Source organism: Mustela nivalis (genome assembly GCF_964662115.1).
Source record: "Mustela nivalis genome assembly, chromosome: 14".
Lineage (NCBI taxonomy): Eukaryota > Metazoa > Chordata > Mammalia > Carnivora > Mustelidae > Mustela > Mustela nivalis.
In genome coordinates, this window is record NC_139033.1 from 87,601,255 (window position 1) to 87,624,618 (window position 23,364).

At 57.2% G+C, this 23,364-nt stretch overlaps 1 protein-coding gene across 4 annotated transcripts in view; it reads right to left on the reverse strand.

Moving 5' to 3' along the window:
- Positions 1-23,364, reverse strand: part of OSBP2 (oxysterol binding protein 2) — a 160,550-nt gene that overhangs the window by 20,682 nt on the left and 116,504 nt on the right. For all 4 annotated transcript variants that reach the window (XM_082697998.1, XM_082697997.1, XM_082697999.1 and 1 more), the window contains one exon: positions 11,378-11,634. In XM_082697998.1, coding sequence (XP_082554124.1) covers positions 11,378-11,634 — 257 coding nt within the window. The remainder of the gene's footprint in view (positions 1-11,377; positions 11,635-23,364) is intronic.

Below are 23,364 nucleotides of genomic sequence, written 5' to 3' on the forward strand. Positions count from 1 at the left end.
CTTGTCCCTGGTCCCTGCTCCCCCCTCACCACTGCAGGCCTCAGGGTAGGGGGCCTTGACAGCAGAAACACAACCACTGACTCCAAAGGCCAGACTAGAAGGCTCCTCTTTGCTGGGTCTGCTCTAGTGGTATAGAAAGTAGTAGTGGTAGAGCGTGGTGGGCAGAGGACCCCTTTGGGCACCTCAGAAATGTTCCAGATGCTTCTAGGAGTCCTGTGGGTGGGGAGGGGCTCCCCACCCCCTTCCACAGATTGTGAAACAGGCTCTGAGGTCACACGGCCAGAGGTAGCAGACACAGAGCGGAACCCCAGCTCCTTATCCTGGAGCTCTGTCCACTCTGAGCCGCCCCTCCCTTGAGAGCCCTGGCCCACGGCCTCTGTGATTTCCCACAGCCCTGAGCTCTGCCACCATGCCCAGTCAAGTCAGTCTCGGATCCTGCTGTTTGCAGACCCAGGAAGGAGTCCCAATACCGCAAGAGTGCTGGTCGACCCACTGCTGGCCCAGGCAGCCTGCCAGGCGTTATTGAGCTGGGTGCGCGGTGCGGGTCGGAAGGGGGCCCAGTGCTGGTGGAGGAGGACCGCCCTCACTTCTCTGGGTGGGCATGGGTGCCGAGCACACTGCCATAGGGAAGCCCCTTGCCAGGTCTCCCTGCCCCTGTCCCCCTGTGAGCCCGAGGCCTAGGGAGAAGGGGCTGCCCAAGGGGACAAGCAGGCCAGGCCCAAGAGCCAGGCTTCCCCCACAGAGCCAGGCCTGCCTGCCCCAAGGTGAGTGTGCAGGAGCCTAGGTCGGCCCATGTACACAGCCTTTTTATAGACAGGATACACAATGGGTGCCTCATGGCTGTCTGGGTTCTAAGTCTGTGGGTGCTCTGCTCTGCTCTCAGTCTGTGCCTGCTGCCTGCCCCCAACCCCCAGGAAGGTCTGGCAGCAGCACCCAGCCACTCACCTCCCCCCTTGCCCTCCTCCAGCTCTGCTACCCCACACAATGCCTTCCACAGCTCCCTGGGGACCCTCTACAGCTCCTGCCATCCTCTCCCTGTCACTGGGTTTTAACATCCACGGGCGCTCTGCTTTCACGGAACCCATGACTTTTAAAACAAGACTGGTCAGAGAGCCCCAAACAACAGTATAAAACAGGAGCCAGAGGTCGCAGTAAATATGCCCCACAAAACCATGCCAGAGGACTTGGTGTGGCCTCTGGGCTTTCTGGCCACAAGAGCAAAGGGGGAAAGACAAACGCGGTGTGAAGATGAATTAGGCTCCCTCTCTCCCACCCCTGAGGTTCTGATGGGCTTGGGCTCTCACTGCCTTAGAAATGACCATTTTCTCCTCCAAAGGAAAAAGGAATGTTTGTTGTATTTCGAGGAAGAGCTGACAGCCTCTCACAGACCTGGCCGCACATCCTCTCCAGCCTCATCTCCCGGGTACCCATCATCCCCATGTCACCTGCATGTGGCCCACCAGGCATGTGTCACCCTCCCTCTGGCTCTGTCCCAAACATACCTGCTTATTCTGAAGCCTGGCCCGCCACCCGCATGCTGCACCCCTGCCGTGGGCCAGAGCTGTCTGGGGCATTCTTGCAAGCGCGGAGCTCCCTGTTTTAACAGAGGCTCAGGGAGGCCAAAGTACTTGCTCAAGGTCCCAGGCGGCGTGTGTAGGACCCGAGTCCCAGGCCCTGTGGACGCCATCTGCAGTCTCCCAGAGCATGGAACCAGCCCTGTCACCACTTTGTACAGCTAAGCATCATGGCCTGGAGATTCCGTGGCCTTCCTGGAGGGAAGCTGGGCTCCCAGAGATGCTCACTAGCAAGGATGTCAAGGAATAACCCTGTTCAAGCACCAGGACTCAGTGGTGCCTCCACAAAGCCTGTTACCAGCACCTGTCCTTGTGGCGGAGGATGGGGCCCAAGCGGCCAGGGCTGCTGGCTGACAACCTGGTTGGGGGTGACCTCCAGCTCGCTGCCCCTGAAGGACCAAGGGTGTGGGGCAACAGGGGCCAGGACAGGGGCCTCACGTGGCTGGGTTGGGTACATGAAGGTCGTAGAGTGTCACAGTCACCTAGAGATAAGGGCAGGGCAGAGGCTGCTACACTCCAGTATAGAGGGGCTCCTGGGGCTGGACCAAGGCCTTTACCGCTGCTCCTAGAGGAAGGGGGTCATTTGCAGCGGAGAAACTGCCTTGGTCACCGCATGGGCCATGGCGAGCTCCCCCACCCCTTTTATCCCATGTGCCTACCTGGTGTCCCTCCTCAACTCCCAAGGCTTCCTCTGCTGCTGCTGGCCTTCTCCAGGCCCCATCCTATTGCCCGGGAATGCTGAGCTGGGCTGTGCCCTGTGTGCTCACTAAGCTGGATTAGGCCAGGGGCCCACTGGGGGGACAGCTGGGGACAGTTTCCGGGGCCCCAGGAAGGGGCCGGGTGGACCTGCGCCCTGAACACTGTCACGTTTCCCCTGAGGCTCTGCCATAGTTCTCAGAGGGCTCGTGCCCTTCCCTGAGCAAGAGCGGTTTCCTATGCCACCTAAACCCCCTACCCTATTAGCTCTTAAATGATGCAAGGCACCAGGAATGGGCAGAACAAAGGAGCCCAGCCTCTGGACCCCTCAAGGGCATTGCCTGCTGCCTACCCTGGGCCAGGCCTATAGCCTCCTGGGCCTTGGTGTCCTCATGGGAAGAAAGTCGAACCCCAGGAGTCCTGCAGAGTCCCTGATTCCATGACCCGTTGAGGAATCGCCCTCTGGGTGGGAACAAGTTTCCAGTTTCCTAGCCCTGTCCCTTCCTCCCACTCCCAGGGCTGTGGAAAGGATCCCCGAGATGAAGAGATGTGGGGTCCGGTGGGCAGTGTGGAGGATGGGGAGCCTGCCAAGCTGCTCCAAAGCAGAGTGGGAACCCAAAAGCCCGGGACAGAAAAGACAGCTCTCCCTCGACCCCATACTGGGGCTGGCTCTGCTCAGCAACAGGCTGGGGGGCTGGGAGGCTCTGCCTGTCCACCAGGGGCTCTCCCTTCTCAGAAGCCCCACCCGGTGAAGGCGGCTGTGAGGCCTGCTCACCCAAGCTGTGTGAGCTCTGAAGGGAGCTGCTGTGGGTCATCCTGAGGGGATCCTGTGGGACAGACCAAGTGTCTCTGAGCTGGAAACCTTTGCGCAGCTGTGCCAGGAGGAAGGAGGACAAACTCTAATCGCTTTTTTTCCCTAATCCTAATCCAGACAATGACCTCGCTGTCCCTAAAGATGGGCAGGTGAGCAGGGTGTGGGGTCAGCCAGCCTGCGTCCGATGACCATCCTGTGTGTGGCCCAGGGAGCCTCTCAAGCTCTCGGGAGGGTCTGCAGAGCCAAGACCCTGGTTAAGCCTGGCCTTCAGGGATCACTCAGGAAGCACCATCTCCCGTGTTGTCTCCCCTCTAGACGGGAGCATGAGGAAGATGCCAGAAGACTGTGGGATGTTAGGGTGGGTGACCGTTGGGACTCATGGAGGAGGTGGAGAGATGGGCCAAATGGCCAGAGGTTGCAGGTTGGGTGAGTGCCAACTGAGCGGGCCAGTTTGGCGATGGGCTCTGTCTCTAGCCACCAGCACACAGCAAGTTCTGGTAACCATGGATGCAGGAGGGATGGGAGAAAGGCCTGCACTTCCACCTGTGGTCAGACAGAACCCGCCGGATGTCTGACTGCCAGATGTCTGGCCTGCAGGGACCCTCAGGCTTTAGGGCTCCCAGGTGAGTGGGCAGCTGGACCCTTTGGCTCTCAGAGTCATGGGGGGCTGCCCATCCACCATCTAACCCCCCACACTGGTCTTCACATGGCCAGCCTGACTGCGGACCTGCCTCTCACTGGCCTTCTATCATAAAAGGAGCCAATAGGACAAAGTCGTTCAGAGTGCTCATCTCCTCGAGCCATTGTGCGTGGCCAGAAGCTCACAACTGGGGACACACTGGGGTCAACAGGGTCTTTCCTTCTACTCCTCCCCTAGGAGCAGCAGGCTGCCCTCAGTGCATGCCTCCCAGTGGCTGGAAGGGGCAGTGCTGAGATGTAGGCCAGGCTTGCAAGGCTCAGAGGTGGCCGCAGCAGATGCCCAAACATCCAGGCCTCCAAGACCAAGAGTGGGGACCCGTGGAGTCCCCACGGAGAACGTGGAGTCACGACAGTAGCGCTGGGCTAACCTAGGGGTTGTGGGGGGAGGGCTGTGGGGGAGGTCAGGCCCAGCCAAACTGCCACACTGCATCTCCAGCACCCTCCTGGCCCCTAGAGACCAAGCAGCTCCCAGGCCGGGCTGGACCAGCCACCTGCCTGTGGCCCCACCTCGCCCAATGCCCAGAACAGACTCCACGCTCATGGGCGCCAGCCCTTCGCAAACACCGGGCAGGGGGATGGTCACGGCTTCTCCCCAATGTGACTCACTTGTGGCACTGGAGAGGCAGGTTTTCACTTCAGTTCAAACTTTAAAATAGCGCTTTCCACATTCAAAATAGTTTACCCCTTGCGCACAGGAACCAGCACCATCTGGCCGCCAGTTTGCCAACTGATTTTAAACAGTTACAGAATCTATTTTTATTCCTCTCCCCAGGCCCCAAATGAGCAAGCTGTCAAGAGCGGAACAGCGGTCAGCTGGACCTGCCCACGAGCCCCAGAAGGACCGGGCAGGCAGCTCCAGGGCCGCTCCCCCCTGCTCTGCTTGGGTGGGCGCGAGAACCCCTTCGTGATCTCCAAATGGGGCTGAGAGAAGCCTCAGAGTATTTCCAGCAGCAAAAGAGCTCTGGTCTGGGCTTTATTTCTATGATGCCCCAAATATGAGGCTTTGTCTGTATCTGCACACATCTCCCAGCTGGCCCTACTTGCCCCCACCCTGTCCACGCCCGCCTGCACTTTTTTCTTCCAGCTCCCTTCAGCTGGACTGGGGGCCAAGCCCCCCTGAGACAGGCTGCACCAGTGCCTCTCCCCACAGCGTCCCCGCCTTCGGAATCCGCACCCTCATCCTGCCCCACCACCTCTACTGCAGGCACCAAACGGTGTGTCTTGCAAGCCACTACCTTCCTGGGTAAACTGAGAGCCCCCAAGTGTGCTGTCTGTCCCCTCAGGCCCTTGGAAGTAGGCCTGGAGGGCATCCACCCTCTGTAGGCCAGTGCCACTTCCTGCCTCCACTGGGCACCTCGGCCATCTCTCATTTACTGAGGGGCTCCCCCCGACCCGGCTCTGCTTGCTCACTGGCTGATCAAGACCTTTCGGGGAAAGGCCCTCCTGCATCTTATCTGCATCTGTAGGACGGACCCCAGTCCGGCACTGCGATGGCGGAAGTAGGGATAAGACAGTAAGGGGCCCCCATTCTTCTAGTGGCTCCTTCCCACTCCTTGCAGTGCCCCCGACCCCGAGACCAGATCCCTCCCCTGCACAGCCACTCTGTGTGGGCCCTGCTGTCAACAAACCCAGCAAGGGGCTAGCCACGCAGCTCCTCCCAGCAGTCAGAGCCACCAGCCCTTCTTAAGCAATGCGGTGGGGAGTGCGCTTCTCAAGGGGCTCCACGTGCCTGTCCTTACCTCACCTGTGGTCCATGCTCCAAGCAGCAGGAGGCTATTGCAGAAACTTGGGTTGGACCACAGTCCTCAGCTGCTGGAGCCTCATTCAGAATGCAAAGTGTGGTGTTCTCCATGAACGTAAGCACCCAGTATATCCTGTGAGCAACTCTATCTCCCCAGGCCTCCCCTCCACCATTGCCACACTCCCCCTCCTCTGGCATCCACTGCTCCAGGCCTGCCGGAGAATCTAGTGCGGGCTCTTCTCCCCACCTCCCGCCAGTGTGCAAGGGGGGCCTCCCACCCCACCTCATCAGCCTGTTTTTTTCCCTCTGAGGGTCTTCTGGCCTTGAGCATGCCTCATCGTCTGTGTGGTCCCAAGGGGTTTCTCCAAGGGGTCTTTGTTCCCTGTGTGCCCAGGGCCTAGACCAAGGCCTGACTTGATTAGGGAGGAATTCCAGAGGGCCTCCTACACCCGCACAGTCCCCCCGCCCCTTGCAAAGTGCTCAGTGCCTGTGAGCCAGGCCAGCCCAGCCTGAACTCACTGCACCTAAGGGCCCTGGGGTGTCCCTGTGGCTGGAGGACCTGAGTCCTGGGCCCCAACATAAGTCACGAACTCTGAGGAACCTCTCACATCTCACCCCCTGAATGTCCGTGGCAATACCGAGGGTTTCTTCTGCGGGGAGCAGGGGCCATGAGGCTGGCATGCAGGCCTCACGGGCCACCCTTAGGAGGCTGGGATCACCTGGCAAAGCGCAGGTGTGCTGGGCCTGGTGACGGGTGGTGTGCCTCAGCCCTTCGGCACAGACCCTACAGCCAGCATTGCAGGTGGCCCAGGGCCCAGTGGCTGTAACCCCAAGTGCTCGTCAAATAGCCAGGCCTGCCCCCACCATAGGCAAGATGACTGCTCTGGGCCTCAGGGTGACACCTGACTAACACAAACGATGTTGATGACAAGGAAGCCACAATGACCCCAACCTCATGTGGCTGTTGTGAGGCGCAAACAAAGGCACAGGAAGAATGCTGGCGGACTGCTGCTGTCACCGGTCACCTTCCCAGTGGCCTGTCCTTCAATTCTGCTTGACCCCAAAGATGAACTTACAGGAAAAGAGAATGAAAACTGGAATTGACTCTTTTCCTTTATGGAAACGAATACCCAAAGCAGGAACTGGGAAGACAAATTAATTCGACCGCGCTCCACCTTACACCTGGGACCAGCCCCATGCGCCCGCACACCAGGTGCGCCCTGGGTCCCAGGAAGGACGCGCGACGCCGGGGCGCTGAGGTTAAAGACTCCATCTATGAACCAAAGTTGTTTCATGGTGCCTTGAGGTCCCTCCTCCGATGGTGGGCGAGTTCACAGCTACGCAAACAGCAATCGATGCAGGGGCCCATGGGGCTGCTTCGGATCAGACTTGCAAAATTCCCCCTCCAGGGAGCGCACCACCACCCCAGCCCTGTGTTCCCTACCTGCTCGTTCTCACTTGAGGCCGAGGCTCCGGAGGCTGGGAGCTGTGCTACCCACGGAAGCTTCGGGGTTTCCCTGTGGGCTGCCCAGGCCAGCAGGGGTGGGGGTGGGGGGATGGACAAGATGCTGCATCCACGGAGGCCGCGTGGACAGATGTGGTCCCTATTCATACCTTTCCTTCCTGCCTGTGAGGGACTCTCCTCACTGGTCTGGGCCCCACTCCGTGCCTTCTGCAGGTCCTGCCTTGGCTCCCAGAATGTCCAGCTAGCTCCCCAGCAAGGGGATGGTGGATATTAGTCATCCAGGCTTGAGCCCCTCTCCCAGCCAAATGTGAACCTCCCCAGCCCTTCCCTAGGCCTTCTACACACTTGACCTTCAAAAGTGGGCCTCTGAGCTACTGTCCATGCTGCTCCTTGAGAAGGCTGCACAGCCACCCTGAGGTGTGACAGGCTATCACCGGGTGGGTCCTCTGGATCATGAGCTCCAGGGGCAACGCTGAGTCCCTGCCTGGCACAAACCCAGCGAAGGCTCAGTGGGAAGCTGCTCAGGTCTGGGTTCAAGTTCCAACAGCCAGGCCTTTCCTAACTGCAGGAGCCATGTAGACACGGCTTCACCAACCAAAACCACGAGCGGAGGGAGGGGGCCAGGACTCAGTACAGCCCTCTTGTGAAAAACGCAACTTATGAGTTAATTTCATAAGTCTCACTTCCTATTTCTCCGTGACCAGGCTGGGTCATTTCTCTGCAAGATGGAGTGACAAGTGGCTCTGGCTGAGGGTTGCGTGCCAGACCCACTTTCTCACTGACCTTATTCAGGCGAGGAAATGGAAGGAGCATGGCTCTGTAAATGGTAACAGCAGGCAAACATGAGATGTGGGCTACTTAGAATTCTCTTGTCTGAGATATGGCACCCATTTGGGTTCCAACAGCACATACTGGGCACTCCCACTGGGTACTCCCAACTGCTGTTGGGGACACAGGTGAGTTAAAATCCAAGGCAGATGTCAAAGTAACTGGGGAAAGTGCACAGTGAGCTCAGTGAAGCACAGCAGTGTCCGGTGGTTCCAGAGGGTTCTAGCCAGAAGGAACAACTTCCTGATAAGGAGCGTGGATAGCCTCCCGGCCCTGGTGACATCATGTGGGATTCTAGAGGATGTAAAGGAATCTACCAGGTATCTAAAGGGTGGGGAAAATTCTAGAAGGTACAGCACAGGCAAAGACACAAAGAGGTGGAACACTGTGGCACTGTTCAACATTCCTGATCCAGAAACTTGTTCTGAGCCTCTTGATTCCTCCAACATTTACGGAAGGGAAGGGGTTGTGCTCCACTCAAGGTGAGTCTCACTGCACTGGCCCCCTGGGGGCAGTGGCACAGGAATGGGCTGTGTCACTAACCATGGTTCCTATGGAATGGTCTAAGGAATTGTCCAGCCTCCCTTCCTTGCTGGGAGCTAGGGTCTACAGGCTTGGAAGGTCCCCAAAACACCTTTTCCCAAATCTGAAGGATATTTGATTGTCCCTCTGACTTTTCTCCTGAAGGCTCAACAACCCCAGACTCTTGGCCATCTTGGGTAAAAGTGAAGGTGACACAGCTGGTCCCTCTCTGTGTGTGAAGAGTGCTGCTTGCCCAGGACCCTCTACAAGATGTGCTCCTCCATAGGCTCTGGCCAGCCATCCCTCATTTTCTTCTCCACTTGTAGGACTCAATCTCAGTCAGAGCCGAAAACCACAGCCATTCGTAGTTCACAGGAGGGAGGCCTGCCCTCTAGTGGCAGTGGGAATAGATTCCCCGAACTCAGGTATGGGGGATGCTGGAAGCTTCCCTCCAGAGAGCAAGAGTATCCGGTCAGGGTGCGGGAGGGGGCGTTGCAAAGGGATCTCAACAGTGGGGAGAAACAGGTTCCTCCTTTCATAGCAAGAACTGGAATGACCTGGGGAACCACAGTTTGTGCCTTCTGGGGACAATGGGGGTAGCCTCCACTCATCCTGGGTCCCCAGCTTCCCAGGAAGTGCCCTGGTATGGCTGTAGCCTAAAGGTAAGACACAAAGCAGGGACTCAGGTCCTGAGACTGGAGGGCTTTACCCTGGTGATGCAAGGCCCCCAGTCCGTGTGCTGACCACAGAGAGGAGGGGGCCTTTGCCACCCTTGGAGGTCTCATCCTCACTGCCTCTGAGCATGTGGGGGCATCATTGCCCCCATGAGCCTCACTGACCTGACCTTGCATTTTGGCTCGGCTACCTACCAGCTGGGTGACCCTGGGCAGCTCGGGTGACTTCTCCGAGCCTTGGTTTCCACTTTGCACTAACCTAGTGGTATTAACAAGGTTGTAGCAAGGGGTGAGTGGTCTTGGGTGTGAATGCACATGGCTTCCTTAGTTACAGATCCCTGGTCCAACCCCTTCCTTGTAATAGGGGTAGAAGCCAAGACCTGGCCAGGGGTGGGGATACTTTGTCCAGGGGGCCTCTGCAGAAAGTGTGAGTTTAGACATTTGGGGTCTGACAACTGTGTAAGTGAACTCCCTGCCCAGAACTGACTCAGTTCCCGCCCTGTGAGGCATGATGTCAGGAATGGGTCCCAGGAGAAAGGCGGGCCTCTGCACAGGTCTGGGCTGCCAGCACAGCCCGCTGGGCCCAGCCCCTCACTTCTGGGTGTGCCCCCTGACAGAGGAGATAGGTGGGAGGGACCCTCACATCAGGTTCATGGCAGCGGGTGGGCAAAGCCCAACCCTCACTCTGGGGGATTTTCCCAGTGCTGGAACTGCAAACAGGGTTCTGTAACTCACCCCAGGGGCTTGCTTCCCATCAAACAATTCATTACACACTTAGATGGTGCGCGGTTTCTATGGCTTCCTAACACAGACGAGCCTCTGATGTCTGATAAAAGATTTCTGCTAAAGACACCAGCTGAGAAGCTCATTATCTGGGAAAAGTCAGAGCTGCTTACTTGAGACAAAGCCTATTCGGTCCTGGCAGGCGGGGAGGCCGTACCGGGGAAGCCGTGAGTGGGCGACGGCTTCTGGGCCCAGTGGGGAAACACAAGTGCGTCATTCTGTCATCAAGTGCCTCATATCTGGGCCTGTCACTGCAAGAAGGGCAGTGACCCAGACCCTAAGAGTCTGGGGGCTGTAAGGAGGCTGGCTGGCCTAAGAGGGAGAGCACAGAACAAAGGGAGTACAAACCGATGATGGGAACGACCCACAGGGCAGCCTCTGGGCGGACATGCCCAATGCACCCCCAGATTCACCCCTGTGTGTGTGGACAAAGGTCTGCGCTTGCTTCAGGCCCCGGGCTACAGATTCCTCAGGCCTCCTCCTGCAGCAGTGGCAGCTCCAGGGTGGGTGCAGGGAGGGTGTGTGTGGAGGTGGGTGTGGTCTACTCTCCCCACAGGGACTGCCCACAGTCCCAGTGAGTCAGACCTGGGGCAAGTCTCTGATGGCCACAATTTTACCCCAAGGTCTTGGCCCCGCCGTGGGCTCTGGCGTCCACTTTCCCACTCTTCTCTTCTGGCTCGGCTCTGGTTGAATTGTCTTGATTGGGAGGCTGGGCACTAGTACTGCCCATTGTTGCTGGCCAGCCTGATGGCCTGCCTGAGCCACCACCTCTGGATGTGGCCACCTCTTCTGAGGTGGCCTTCACTTCCCCACACCTCCCCCTCTCTGGTCTCCTTGTCCCGATATGCCCCTCCTGGGGGCTGTCCACGGGAGGAAGCTGTTGCGGTCAGACCTTTATCTACAGGATGGAGGCCTAAAAGAGCATCCACATCTTGGGGAAAAACTCATGGGGCAGGAGTAAAAAGGGCCCAAAAGCCCAGGTAAGCATTATATTCTTTGCCTCCATGGACAGACCCTCCCAGCTCCCAGTCACAGCAATGTGGCTTCCAGAATCCCGGGGAAAGTGGCGATCCCCAAGGCTGTGCCTCTCAGTTTATGGACTGTGGCTACTCATTTGGCTATTGTCAGGTTGGCACGACCCCTGGCAGGTGCACCTTCAAGCTCTCCTGGCTAAGGGAACCCACAGCACCGGGCCTCCAGCTGCTCACCTGCTCCAGGGGTTACTGGACCCTGATCCTGTTGCTTCTGAGCAGCGTACTCAGGGAAGGAGCAGTAGCAGCCATTGTGGATCAGCATGGTCGCCTTGTCCCCAATGTGTGGGCGGAGCCACCTGCTCCACCTGGGGCCAGGGCCCCAAGCTCCCATCAGGATTCACACTTCACTGGGGTCCCCAGCAGGCAGCTACAGACATGGCAGGAGGCTTTGGGAAATGACCTGAGGCCACCAAGAAATGGAGCCCTGGTTTGTCAAGCACCCTGGCCACCACCTACTTGGGGACTGCGGTGCTGGTGACAGGGAGTAGCTCCTTCTGGGAGCCCTGTCCCCAGTGTGTGGGGGCCAGCAGTGCAGGTGGGTACTTACATTGATCATAGCATTTGAGGTGATGCGAAAGAGGGTGGCCCGCTCATTCACGGCCTTCAGCTTCTCACTGCTCTCACAGGGGATTTTGAGGCCGTCCAGCTCACTCAGGGAGCGCTGGAGCGCAGCGCCATGCTTGGCGATGAGGTCATTGCACGTGCTGAGGTCGTCCAACTTCAAGGAGAGGCTCTGGATGGTGCAGTGTAGCTCGCTCTTATCAGCTGGAGAGGCAGTCTCGTCGTCGTCGTCCCCAGAGTCATCTGAGGAAGGGAGAAGGGTTGCCATGGTGGTTAACTGGCCAACACAACACTGAGAAGCCCACGTGGCCTGGGTCCAGGAGGAGGGAACAGATGGAGCCCCCCCCTCAACCAAATAGAGTGCCCTAACTGGTTCCAGCTCCTGCTCCCAGCCAGCCCTCCAGAGTGGGCGTGGGCCCTCCTGAGTCCATGGGAGGAAACGGAAAGGGGGACCAGCTTGACAGACAGTGCCTGCCCCGCACTGCGGAAGGGGCAGGCCTGTAGACACCTGCCTGTGTGGGGGGCACTAGTCCCCTAAGCTGTGCCACATGGGCCAGGGTGGCCCTTGCTGGGTGGGGAGGTGGAGATCACCGCAAGGAGCAGCTCCTGTCACAGACGAGGGACACCGGATGAAGGCCAGCTCCTCTCCCCACATCATGGTCCCAGCCAAAGCCAACCCATACTTTCCTGCTGGCCTCACTCTACCCCGAGCTCCGCGCCCAACAGCCGGCCACGCTGGACTGCCCTGTTCTGTGCAATACCTGAGTGAGTGCTCAGGCTTGGGGCCTCTCCCACAGGGCCCTCACTGCTTGCAACCACCTCCTAGTCCCCCCACCTCCTCAGAGGCCTCACCCCTACCCAGACCCAGCCCCATCTTCAGAGCCTGCCTAAAGACCCCCAGGCCAAAGTCATCTTCCCCTGCCCTGCTTCTGCCCCCCAGCCTTCCCCACCCAACTCCCCTGCACGAACAAGGCCACTCTCATTTATCAAATCCCTTTAGTCCAGGCATGGGCCATGGCATCTCTGTGGCCTTGTCAGGATAGGGACGATGCCATCCCCCAGGGACAGACAGGTAGCTGGGGTCCCCCCGACCAGTCTATCTGCCTCTGCAGCCACCCTCTTCACAACAGGGTCAGGCGGGTGCCCCCTCTCCACTGGCAGATCCGCTCACTTCTCAAAAAGCTGCCCGGGCGCCCTCAAGGGGACATTCTTGGGAGTCTGGGGTGCCTTGGAGCCCAGCCCACTGCAGCCCTGCCTGTGTTCAAAGGCTTGCAGGGTGGTGGGGACCTTGTGGTTGGGGGGGGGGGGCGCACTGCTGTGGGTGGGGTAGGTGGGCAGCTGGCCTGGGCTCTGCTCCATGCGACCATAGAGAGGCTGTCGCTGGCACATGAATGTCCAAGCCTATAAGTGACATGGGTTTCTGAAATGTCTTGTTTCAGAAACAATCAGCACAAAACGTTTTTTTGGCGGGGAGGGGGACGGGAAGGAAATCTGTAACCCAAGATACAAATTTTTTTACAAAAGCAGATACTGTGAGGGAACAGCTTTCTTCCCACGACAGACAGGGCTCATGGGGGTGGCTGTGGCTGAGTTATGACTCTGAGCCTGCCCTGAGCAGGTGGTGGTGCCAGGCCGGCTGGTGGCCTGGGACCCGCATGGGCTGGAGGCTGGGGGTGCAGTGGGCCAGCAGCATCCAGGCTGGGGCAGGGGCTCTCCCTTTCCCCACAGTAGCTAGCCCAGCGACGGCTCGGAAATGACCCGGGGTCTGGAGACGCATGTGTGGCGCCAGCCTCTGGGCCACCCGCTCGAGTGGGGTGAACGCTGAATCTCACGCACTGAGTCTCACGCACAGCCTCACTCACTGTCAGCAGACAGTGAGAAGGGAGGAAAGGCACGTTCTTGGACACCAAGCCACCCATTTCGGGCGCTGTGGTTAAGGGGCAGAGCTGGATCCGAATCCAGGTCTGTCGAGCATCAGAGCCTGGGCACTCAGTTACGATATAAGCTCCTGTCACCTTTCCAGGCTCAACAGGTGTTAACACCCAGAATGGCCCAGAATGGCCAGTCACCGACCAGTCAGAGCAAGGGCTTCTGTACACTGGGAGGGCTGTGTGGGGACACACCAGCTGCGGGTCAGCCTGAATGGGACCCCACCCTCCCACCCCGACACACATACCATTCTCTAAGCAAGAAGCACAACCAGCCTAACTTGGAGCCTCTGCCTGTGTGGTGGGCAGAGTGTAGAAATGTAACCACATTTCTACTTAACTTGTTAATAAGCAGCTCTTAGGGTCCAGGTCCAGCAGCCAGGGACGTGGGGATGTACTTGTTCTGTTCCCAAATCATGGGCTGTTTCATTGGAGGAAGGATGGGAAGATTCTTGGGTCAGCGGTTCCTGACCAGCTGACCAGCACAGTGTGTTCTATGGGGGTGGGCAGGGAGATTCCGTCCCAGAAGGACGTGGGATTGGAAGAATGAGGGAGGCAGGGCAGGTGCAGGGTGGAGGAGAGAGAGGGAGTGGGTGAGTGAAGCAATGAAGGATCTTGGGCATTTCACAGGAGGCCTGTGCAGGGGTTCTCGGTGGTATGCACGGAGATGGCGGTCACACACGAGAGGGCAGTGTCTGGAAAAGAGCAAAGGCAGTAGGGGGGAAGGAGCTATTTGGAGAGGAGGGATGGTAAAGGACTTCTGGCTCCACCGAGAAGACTGAACCTTCATTCCTTGGCAAAAGGGAGAGTAGGGGCACTCGAGCAGAGATCCATGGGAAAGACAAGACTGGTGGCAAGTGGCAAGATGAACAGAGAGATCAGAGCAGCCACAGGAGGCCAGGGGCTGGAAAGAACAGGACCTCTGAACCCAGCTGAAATGGGCCGAAGGCCACACCCACCCAGCTGCAAGGCTATGACCGTCTAGTAACAGCCATGATCCCAGGCAGAATCAGTCCCTGGCCAGTCCTCGAGGGTGAGGCCTAGCAGTCATGTGTCCTGACATGTGGCCTAGCTGCTCACTTCCCCCACAGTGTCAGGGGCTGTTCAGCTGAGCACAGTGCTATGAACAACCCCCCACTCAGGCCTGGGCTAAATAAACCTGGAAGCAGAGCTAAATAAACCCTGGAAGAGGACTCTGCCTCTGACATGATGACCTCTGACCATGCTGAGTCTCCAGGTCTCAGTGTGGGGTTGGGGTTCTTGCAAGGAGCAGACTCACATTAGAAAGAGAGATGAAACTCGTTATTAGAGGCATAAATAAAACTATCACTGTGACGTTACTCGAACTAGAAAAAATAGTGAATGGCATTGAATTAGCTTTGGCTTTCTGAAGGATAAACCAGCAGCTACCCTTCAAAGGCGGAAAAATGGCTCTTCAGCTTCCATGGCTTGCCTCTTCCTTTGATGGGGGAACTCCACTGCGGGGGGAGGGGATGTAGTGGAATTTGGTCCAAAGGAAAGCAAACGTGTATGCACAAAGTTGTTCAAGCCTGTGGCTCTCAAGCTTATGGCCTTGGGAGTTCTCAAGCTTTTATGACCGTTTTATGACACTGCCTGTCCCCTCTGTTTAAACCACATCTCCACAAAACAGCCAACACTAACATATCCACAAACGTAAAACCCTACAGAAATTCTGCAACTCTATGAATGCAAGAAGAGCAGCAACTGAAATCTAGGGCGAGGTCAAAGCCAGGCTCATGGGCCACAGGAGCTCCTGCCCTGGCCTGCCTCAAAGCCCACATGAAGGCCACAGCTTAGTGTCCTTAGCAGCTCTGGGGGGAGGGGTGGTCAGGTTGTCCTAGGGTGGCATAAACATAAATGTTCTACTTTCCCGGGCGCCTCCTTCTTAGCCACTGCTTTATCTCTGTTCACAACAACTGATAGAGCTTTGGGGGAGGCAGACTCTGGCCCTAAGATAAAGAATAATCTCACTGCCCAGTGAGGACTCTAAGGGTGCTCCCGGTCCTCCCCGTCTTCTGCTGCACTCATTTCTCCTCATTTTCTTCAGCTGTGGTCAGCTGATATAGGGGTAGCAAGAGCGTTCGGGCCCAGCCTCTTGGGCTGTCAGGTGACACCACTTGTGGAATGTCTAGGCTGAGCCCAAGAGGACAGACTGATCCCTGAACTCCTTCCAGAGCACGGGCGCCTTTAGGTCATGCCCATTGCACCCAGGCCCATGCCTTTGCATTCAGATGGGAAAACTGAGGCCCAGACCGAGGAGAGGGGCTTGGTCAAGGTCAGACACTGGAGCCACAGCAAAGGCAGCTGTAATTAGCTTTTACTGAGTCCCTCCTCTGTCAGACAGGGCCCAGACCTTTCCAAATGGCTAAGACGCATTTGCTAAGGGCTCAGACCCTGGGACCCAGGACAGATGACTCAGATACCTTTCCCAGGAGAGGAGTCCATGGTGGTGGTGGGGGGGGGAGGCTGCTTTATGCGCCTGCTATCAGAGCCTCCTCCCCAGGCGGTGGGATGCCGGCCTCTAATCACAGCAGCTGTGGGATGCCGGCCTCTGATCACAGCCACGTACCAGCTGCTGCCATCAAGGGCCCGCAGTGCTGGGGGGCACTTAGGCCTGCAGGGGCACAGTGGTGGGGCTCACTTCCTCTCTCAGCATAGCCATGGGACAGGCAGGAGAGGGTAGGCAGGGGGCTGCCTTTACTGGGCAGCAGGTGTGAGCAAAGGGGCCAGTGAAAGCACCCCAAAGTACACAGGGCACCTGTCGTTTGCTTGGTGAGGACCTTTCTGCCCATCCTTCCCTCAATCCCTTCACCAGGAATCTTGGTCCCTTCACTGGGGTTGAGTCTTTCCCCTTCGCTCCATGACAGGCCCTGTCACCCTGGCCCTGCAGTGTCCCTCACTGCCTGCCTCCGCTGAGCTCCCTGCAGCCACCTGCTCTGCTTCCCCCATCTGGCTTCCGGCTGGCTCTGCACCGGGCTGGGGCCCTCTGGGAATGCAAGGGTTGCACTCCGACCCAATCGGGTCTCAGCAGCTCACACACACACACAAAAAAAACTCTGGAAGAGGCAGCTTCCCACTGCGCAGTGAGGAAGCAGCTGGATGAGAGGGCAGTGTCCTAACCGTGCACCCTTAGCACCCCCATTTCACAGCTGAGGAAACTGAGGCTCAGAGCAGGAAGGGTCCAACGGGTGTGAGGGGCGGAGCTGGGGTGTCCCATCCCCCAGCCCCTTCATGGGCTCATGGGCTTATCCTCCCACAAAGCTCATGCCTGCTTTGCAAAAAACTGACTGCTGTCGTGCTGTGCTTCCCAGCGGGGCTGCTAAGACCACCTTTCTGAACTCCCACCACGCTTCCTTGGGCCTTGCTCGGTGCATTGCTGCTCCTGGCGTGCTTCTAACACTCAGATCAAACCTCCCAGCAAAGCGGCTAAGCAGGAGCCTGTTGACTGCCTCTCCGTCCTTGGAAGCTGTGGTTTCCGAAACAGGACACTGGGCCTGGAAGATGGAGAAGCCGACTCTGCTCTTGATCTTCCCCAGGGATGGCACAGGTCCAGACGACCTGCACCTTCTAATGAAAATGAATTCTCAGTAACTGCGGGGGATCTCAGCCTGACATTCCTTAGCCGGTGGCACTCCCAAGCTCCAGACTACAGAACACTAAAGAACAAATTCATTTGGCCCCTGAGGCAGACTCGGAGCTCGAGATGAGGTGTGGGCAGCTCTTGGGACTGTGGGACCATGTGAAACAAATGCGCCAGCCTATTCTCAGACACCACCATTTCTAGAAAGGCACTGATTCCTAAAATGCCCATCAGTTTTCACCAGCTACACGCAAGAATGAGTTCTTTCTGTGAGAAGAGAATATATCCCAGGGCGTTGGGTGGCTCAGTAAGTTGAGCGTCCGACTCTTAATGCTGGCTCAGGTCATGATCTCAGGGTCATGAGATTGAGCCCCATGTTGGGCTCCTTGCTGGGCATGAATCCTGCTTAGGGTTCTCGCTCTCCACCTCTCCCCTTCCCCGACAACAACAACAACATGAACAACAACATGAAGAGAATAAATCCATAAAACTCAGCAGTCACGGGGCGCCTGGGTGGCTCAGTTGGTTGAGCAACTGCCTTCAGCTCAGGTCATGATCCCAGAGTCCTGGGATCGAGTCCCGTATCAGAAGCCCAACTCCATGGGGAATCTGCTTCTCTCTCTGACCCTCCCCCTTCTCATGCTCTCTCTCTCATTCTCTCTCTCAAATAAACAAAATCTTAAACAAAACAAAACAAAACAAAAACCTCAGCAGTCACAACTTGCCTGTCCATCTTGGCCAGGCCCGCAGAGCCTGGCAGTGGCCTTTCATCCATGGCAAGCTCTCTGAATATGAGTTTCCAACCTTTGGTTGCCATACTGGCTTGGCTAGTCCTCCTCCAGCCCCCTCATGCATGTCCTTCCTAGAACTTCAGAATGTGACCTTGTTTAGAAGGGTTGTTACAGATATAATTGGTCAAGATGAGGTCATACTAGAATAGGGTGGCTCCTTAATATGATTGATGTCCTTAGGAGAAGAAAAGACACTGAAATATATGTGATGCAGAGACAGAGAGACTGGAGGGACAGATATGTTCTCAAGCCAAAGAATGGCAAGGACTGTCGGCAACACTGGAAGCTGAGAAAGGCCTGGAACAGATTCTCCTTAGGCCCTCAGAGGGAACAGCCTGGCCAACACCTTGATTCCAGATTTCTGGCCTCCAGAACTGTAAGCGGATGAACTTCTGTGGTTCTCTGCCTCTGGTTTGTGGTTGTTTGCTATGGCAACCCTAAGGAACGAAAACAGTGGCTTAAAACCACACTCATTTGTTCCTGACGGTTGTGAAGATCATAAGTTGTCCAATCAAGGTGTTTTAGGGCCCTGAAATCAGTCCTAAAGTCAGGGCTGCGTTCCTCCTGGAAGCTCCAGGGGAGAATCTCTTGTTTCCATGCCTTCTCTGGGCAAGTGGAGGCTTCCCACATTCCCTGGCCTGCAGCCCTGACCCCATCCTCAAAGCCAATGGAGTAGGGTCCCCTGGACCCTGACCCTCCGGCCTCCCTCCTAGAAGGACGCTTGTTATGACATTGGGCCCACCTGGCTAATCCCGGAAAGCCTCCCCATGTCAGCATCCTTAACCACATCTGCAGGATCCCTCCGTCATGTATGGTAACATGTGCATAGGTTCTGGGAATTAGGACATGGACATCTATGGGGGCCATTATCCAGCTCCACACAAGGGAGCTGTGGCTGAGTTCAACACTGGGCCATCCTGTCACCTGCCATGGATCATCACATTTGACCTACTGCCCTGGGGTGGTGTGGTTCCTGGATGCTCTCCCGTTAAACTGGGAGACCCCTCCCTGGGCACAGAGTCCTCACAGGTCCCTGTGTACCCCCAATCCCCAAAGCCTGGTACATAGGTCTTCCTACTGCTCAGAGAGGAGCTGAGATCTGGCCAAGCAGTCCTGCCTTGACCCCACGTGGCTGGGGGTTAAGTGCACTCCTCTCCAGGTGTGGGGATATCCACAGCTGCTCTGGAAAAGGACTTAAGTGCCCAGCATGCAGCCAGTGTCGAGCCAGGACTTACTGGACCCCCGACCCCTCCAGATCCTAGTCATCGTTACCAGTCTTCAACCACAGAGGCCTGGAGCCACAGGGAGTCCCAGGGTGTTGGCCGTGCCCTCTGCTCCTGCTCCCCACGTGGGGCTCTCCTCAATGCCCTCGATTGGCCAGCTCAGACTGAGGAGCCCTCTAGGGACCCCCAACAGTGCTGGGACCCTGTTTTACCCTCTTTTACCAGGGGACTCCAGGAAGGAGGGGGTTGCCATGGAAACACAACAGTGGAGCCAGGTAGGCTATTTTTAGAAGTAGAGCTTTTTTAATTTTCTCATCTGTGGAGGAAAATGGATCAGGTTTCTGGGTGGGGAAGCCCTGTGCTAGGTGGAGAGGGGGGCGGGCAGCAAACACAGCCTTGGAACCAAGAAAGCAAAAGGCGGCACAGACTGGTTTAGAGGGGGCAGGGAGACATGGTGAGGATGTGGGAGTCAGAGGCCCTAGGGCCACTCCACTGTCTCTTGCTTGTTTCTCTGGGAAGCCTGGCTTTGCCCTCATCTGCCCATGAGCTCCTTGGGCACAGGGTGGCCAGGGGTCCTCTCTCCTTACCCCCTCTCTCCAGGGGTCCACTATACTGGAGATGAGTGAGAGCAGCTGTGACTGTGTAGAGACCTCAGGACAGGCAAGGTCAAGGCCCAGGGAAACCCAGCTCTCACCCCGCTCTCTGCACCTGAACCCAGTACTAGGCTCTACGGGTTGTGTGTGTGTGTGTGTGTGTGTGTGGTGGGGGGGGGGGTCGGGGGGAGGATGCTGAGATGGGTCCTGATTGCAGAGGAAGGAGACAGGCCTATGGGAGTAGAGGGACAAGCACACAGGCCCCAGGAGGGTCCTGAGCAGGAACTCCCCCACCCCAGGCCCCATGCTCCATGCCCAGCAAGACACCTGTCATTGACCCAACTTCTTTCCCCTTCCTGGCTCCTCAGCTCCCCCCAAGCGCCCTGTAGAGACCTCAGGGCCTCCTTGATTTTCCACTTCAGCCCTAATCCCTAGATTTCTTTCCTCCTTTACTCCGTCTGCCAGATGGCTCCTCTACCCCGAGACCCCGGACACATGTTGTCTCAATGTCTCAATGTCTGTGTGTCCTTTCTCACCACAGGCCCTGTCTTGGCCTTCCACGGAGAGAGTGGTGAAAGAGCCCGCCCCTGCCACGGCAGGGAGAGCCTGCCTTAGGGCGGTAGGGGCTCCACACCTGCGGGCTCCCACCCACCCAACCTGCGGCCGCTGACGGCCCTTCCCTCACCAGTAGGACGAATCCTGGAACAGCATAGCACCCGCGAGGCCAGCAGCATGGTTAATGGGGAAAGACACTACTCCCTTCCCCCTTGTGAAAAGAGCTCCTCATGGGTCCCTGATGCCCCCTCGGCAGGGCTTTCAGTCCACCCTGAGCCAGAAGGACTCCGCACAGGGAGCAGGTCTGGCTGTGCAAAGGCCTCTGGGAAGACACAGATGCAGAGGGCATCAGTTTCAAGTGGGAATCTCGGGGGGCGCTGCACTTCCTGCAGAAAACAGCCATTTCCAATCTGTAGCGTTAGACCCTCAAAAATTCAATTACAGCAGGTTTGGTGACTTTTATTTAGTTTTTGGGAGCTTTGTTAGGCTGCTGGAATTGGATCTCGGAATCCAATTAGGCAGCTGCTGAGAAGAGAGAGAAACAGGCCCTGAGGCATGTGGACGGGATGTCAAGGGACTTCGGTGAGTCTGAGTATGACCAGCCCGGGCGCTCAGCAGCGCTCTACTCTGCGCTTCCATAGCTGTGTCATTCCTACATGCAACATGGTGTGTGAAAAGAATCACACCCCAAAGAGGGAAGGGTGACACGGAAGTTAAGGATCATGCGCAAGACCCCAAGGCTCCTAGGAGGGGGAGCTGGAATTGGCGGTGTGGTTTTTACAGAGAGCCTGGGGGCACCTGCCCCTCCATAGCCCTGGAGTCTGAGGGATGAGGGACCGGGGCAGCTTGCTATACCCAGCCCTGAGTGAACCCCCTGCCTGCCAGGGTCCTGAAGCTGGGCTGGGGAGTGGGGACAGGCAGGGAGACAAGCCCTGCCTATCAGGTGGCGCAGGTGTTCTGGTCCCCTGCCCTGGAGGGGGACCTGCTATCACTCTGCTCCACTGAGGCAAAAGGGATAGGGAGGCTGAGAGGTCTCTGGGTGCTTCTGAGAGAATAGGGAGCCTATGACCTCTGGCAGAGAAGGGGCTTGGGGGCTCCTGGGTGACAGTGTTGGATGGGGGACTTCAGGCTGGGCTGGGTCCCCCAGGGGCCTGCGGGAGGAGGTGCATGCACCATGGGATGGTGACACTGCAGGGCACGGAGGGAGCAGGGACACTCTCCCGGAGCACTGAGTATAAGCACCCCTAAAGTGCAGTGCATGAGGTCAGAGGGCTTGGTCTGGGGAGCGAAGCATGTGGACCAGGTCAGCTGTGACAGGGAGCCACTGAGGGCTCATGGGAATGGGAGTGGCTGCCAAGGCATGGATGGTCCTTCCTGACTGGGGAACCCAGAAGGAAAGCAAGTCTGCCTTCCCCAGAGTAGGTCCTGTGGGACACTAGTCTTGTAGAGAGCTCTGCAAAAAGGGAATCGGTGATGATTTAAAATAAAATAAGTAAAAATAGAAAAGCAGCTTTGGAAAATAGGATGAATGCCATCCCTCCCCAAAGGGGGCAGGAGACTGAATACTCAGAGAAGCTTGGACTCAAGGGCCCTGGAAGGCGTGTCAGGATCCACGTGGATGGAAAAATCCAGTAACAATAAATAATAAATTGTGAGACCCTGGCAGGCAGCTGGGAAACATAAGCCAGAGCACCACCGTTGTCTTGGCCTTTGGTCTGTGGCTCCCCCTCCTCCTCCTTTCTCTGGTGACCAGCACTGGGCATATTGAGGGCATCAGGTACCTGCTGAGACCGTATCTGGGCTCTCTGGCAACTTTCCCCAGAGAGGGGTCCGGGGTGACACCCTAACTAGAGGCAATGATCAGCAAAGCCAAGGGATGGGGCCTGAGGGATGCATGCACAGGAGCTGATACAGAAACTGGGCTTTGCTTCCATCTATCAGAGCTGCAAGGGGCAGGCAGAACCGTCAGCCCACAGACACATCCGTGGCTGCCAAATCTCCCATCTTTCCAGGGAAAAATACCCACTGGGACCCCCTGACTGGCTACAGACTCCAGCAAGCGGAAGCTGGGCAAAAATCTCCAAGGGGGAAGAAACCCATCTCCTTTCCTCTCACTGGAGGCGGCTGGGGTCAAAGACATGAGCCACAGTGAAGGGTGAAAATTAAGTTTACATGAGTGACGGGATCCCCACAGAACCTGGTGCCTCCCTGACTGGGCAGAAACCTGGGACCAGGAGCCACATGGTATTCTCAGGATCAGGAAGAGCTATGGAAGCAGGGCCCACCTCCACCAGGGAAATAAACACTGGTACAGAGATGGAACATAAAAATAGAGGTGCGTGCTCCAATTACGGCAGCCGCTGTGACGCTGAGGACAACCTGCCGCCCACAGCCACCTCTGCCTGTCAGAGTGCCCAGCCTACGTTAGCTTCCACTCTAACCTGGGGTTTCTGAGGCGGGGCAGCGGGGGGAGTCTCTCTGAGGGAGTAAGGGTATCATTCAGGGTCAAGCCCTGTAGGGAGCTGATGCCCTCCCGGGGCCTCTGGTTCACCTGGCTGCTTTGTCTTGGTGGGAGACTCACCCTAGGACCACAAGGTGCCGAAGTGGGTTGTTCCCCAGCCACCCAGAGGCAGGTGCATAAGGGCTGGGCCCTGGGCTATTATTGCAGCCTGCTCCCCTAGAGTGAGCTGACTGGGGCAAGGAGCTGCAGCTTTCATCTGAGCCCTTGGTTAATGGGCATGGGACCAGCAAGAAGGGTCTTTTTTTTTTTTTAATTGTTAAATTTTTATTTGACAGACAGATCACAAGTAGGCACAGAGGCAGGCAGAGAGAGGAGGAAGCAGGATCTCCGCTGAGCGGAAAGCCCGATATGGGACTCAATCCCAGGACCATGAGATCGTGACCCGAGCCGAAGGCAGAGGCTTAACCCACTGAGCCACCCAGGTGCCCCAAGAAGGGTCTTTAATGGACAACAAGGAATCCCACCTCTCTGTTTCATTTTGCTCAGCACACACATGCATCTCAAGGCCAAAGCAAAGGGGACTCAATTCTAAACCAAGATTTGGCAGCCCCCACATGAGAACCCACTGATCTGTCCCAGACGGCGCCAGCGCTGTTGAGCCGGTCATTGGAAACTACTAGTTTACATTTTCCTGGCCTGAGGACAGCCACGGCTGCTTATCCTTGGAAACCATCTGATGTCCATGTAATCACCCTAAAGAACTTTCCACGTGCAGCTGCCTCTGGGCGTCCACAAGGAGTGAGTCGAGGCAGGAGGCCCGG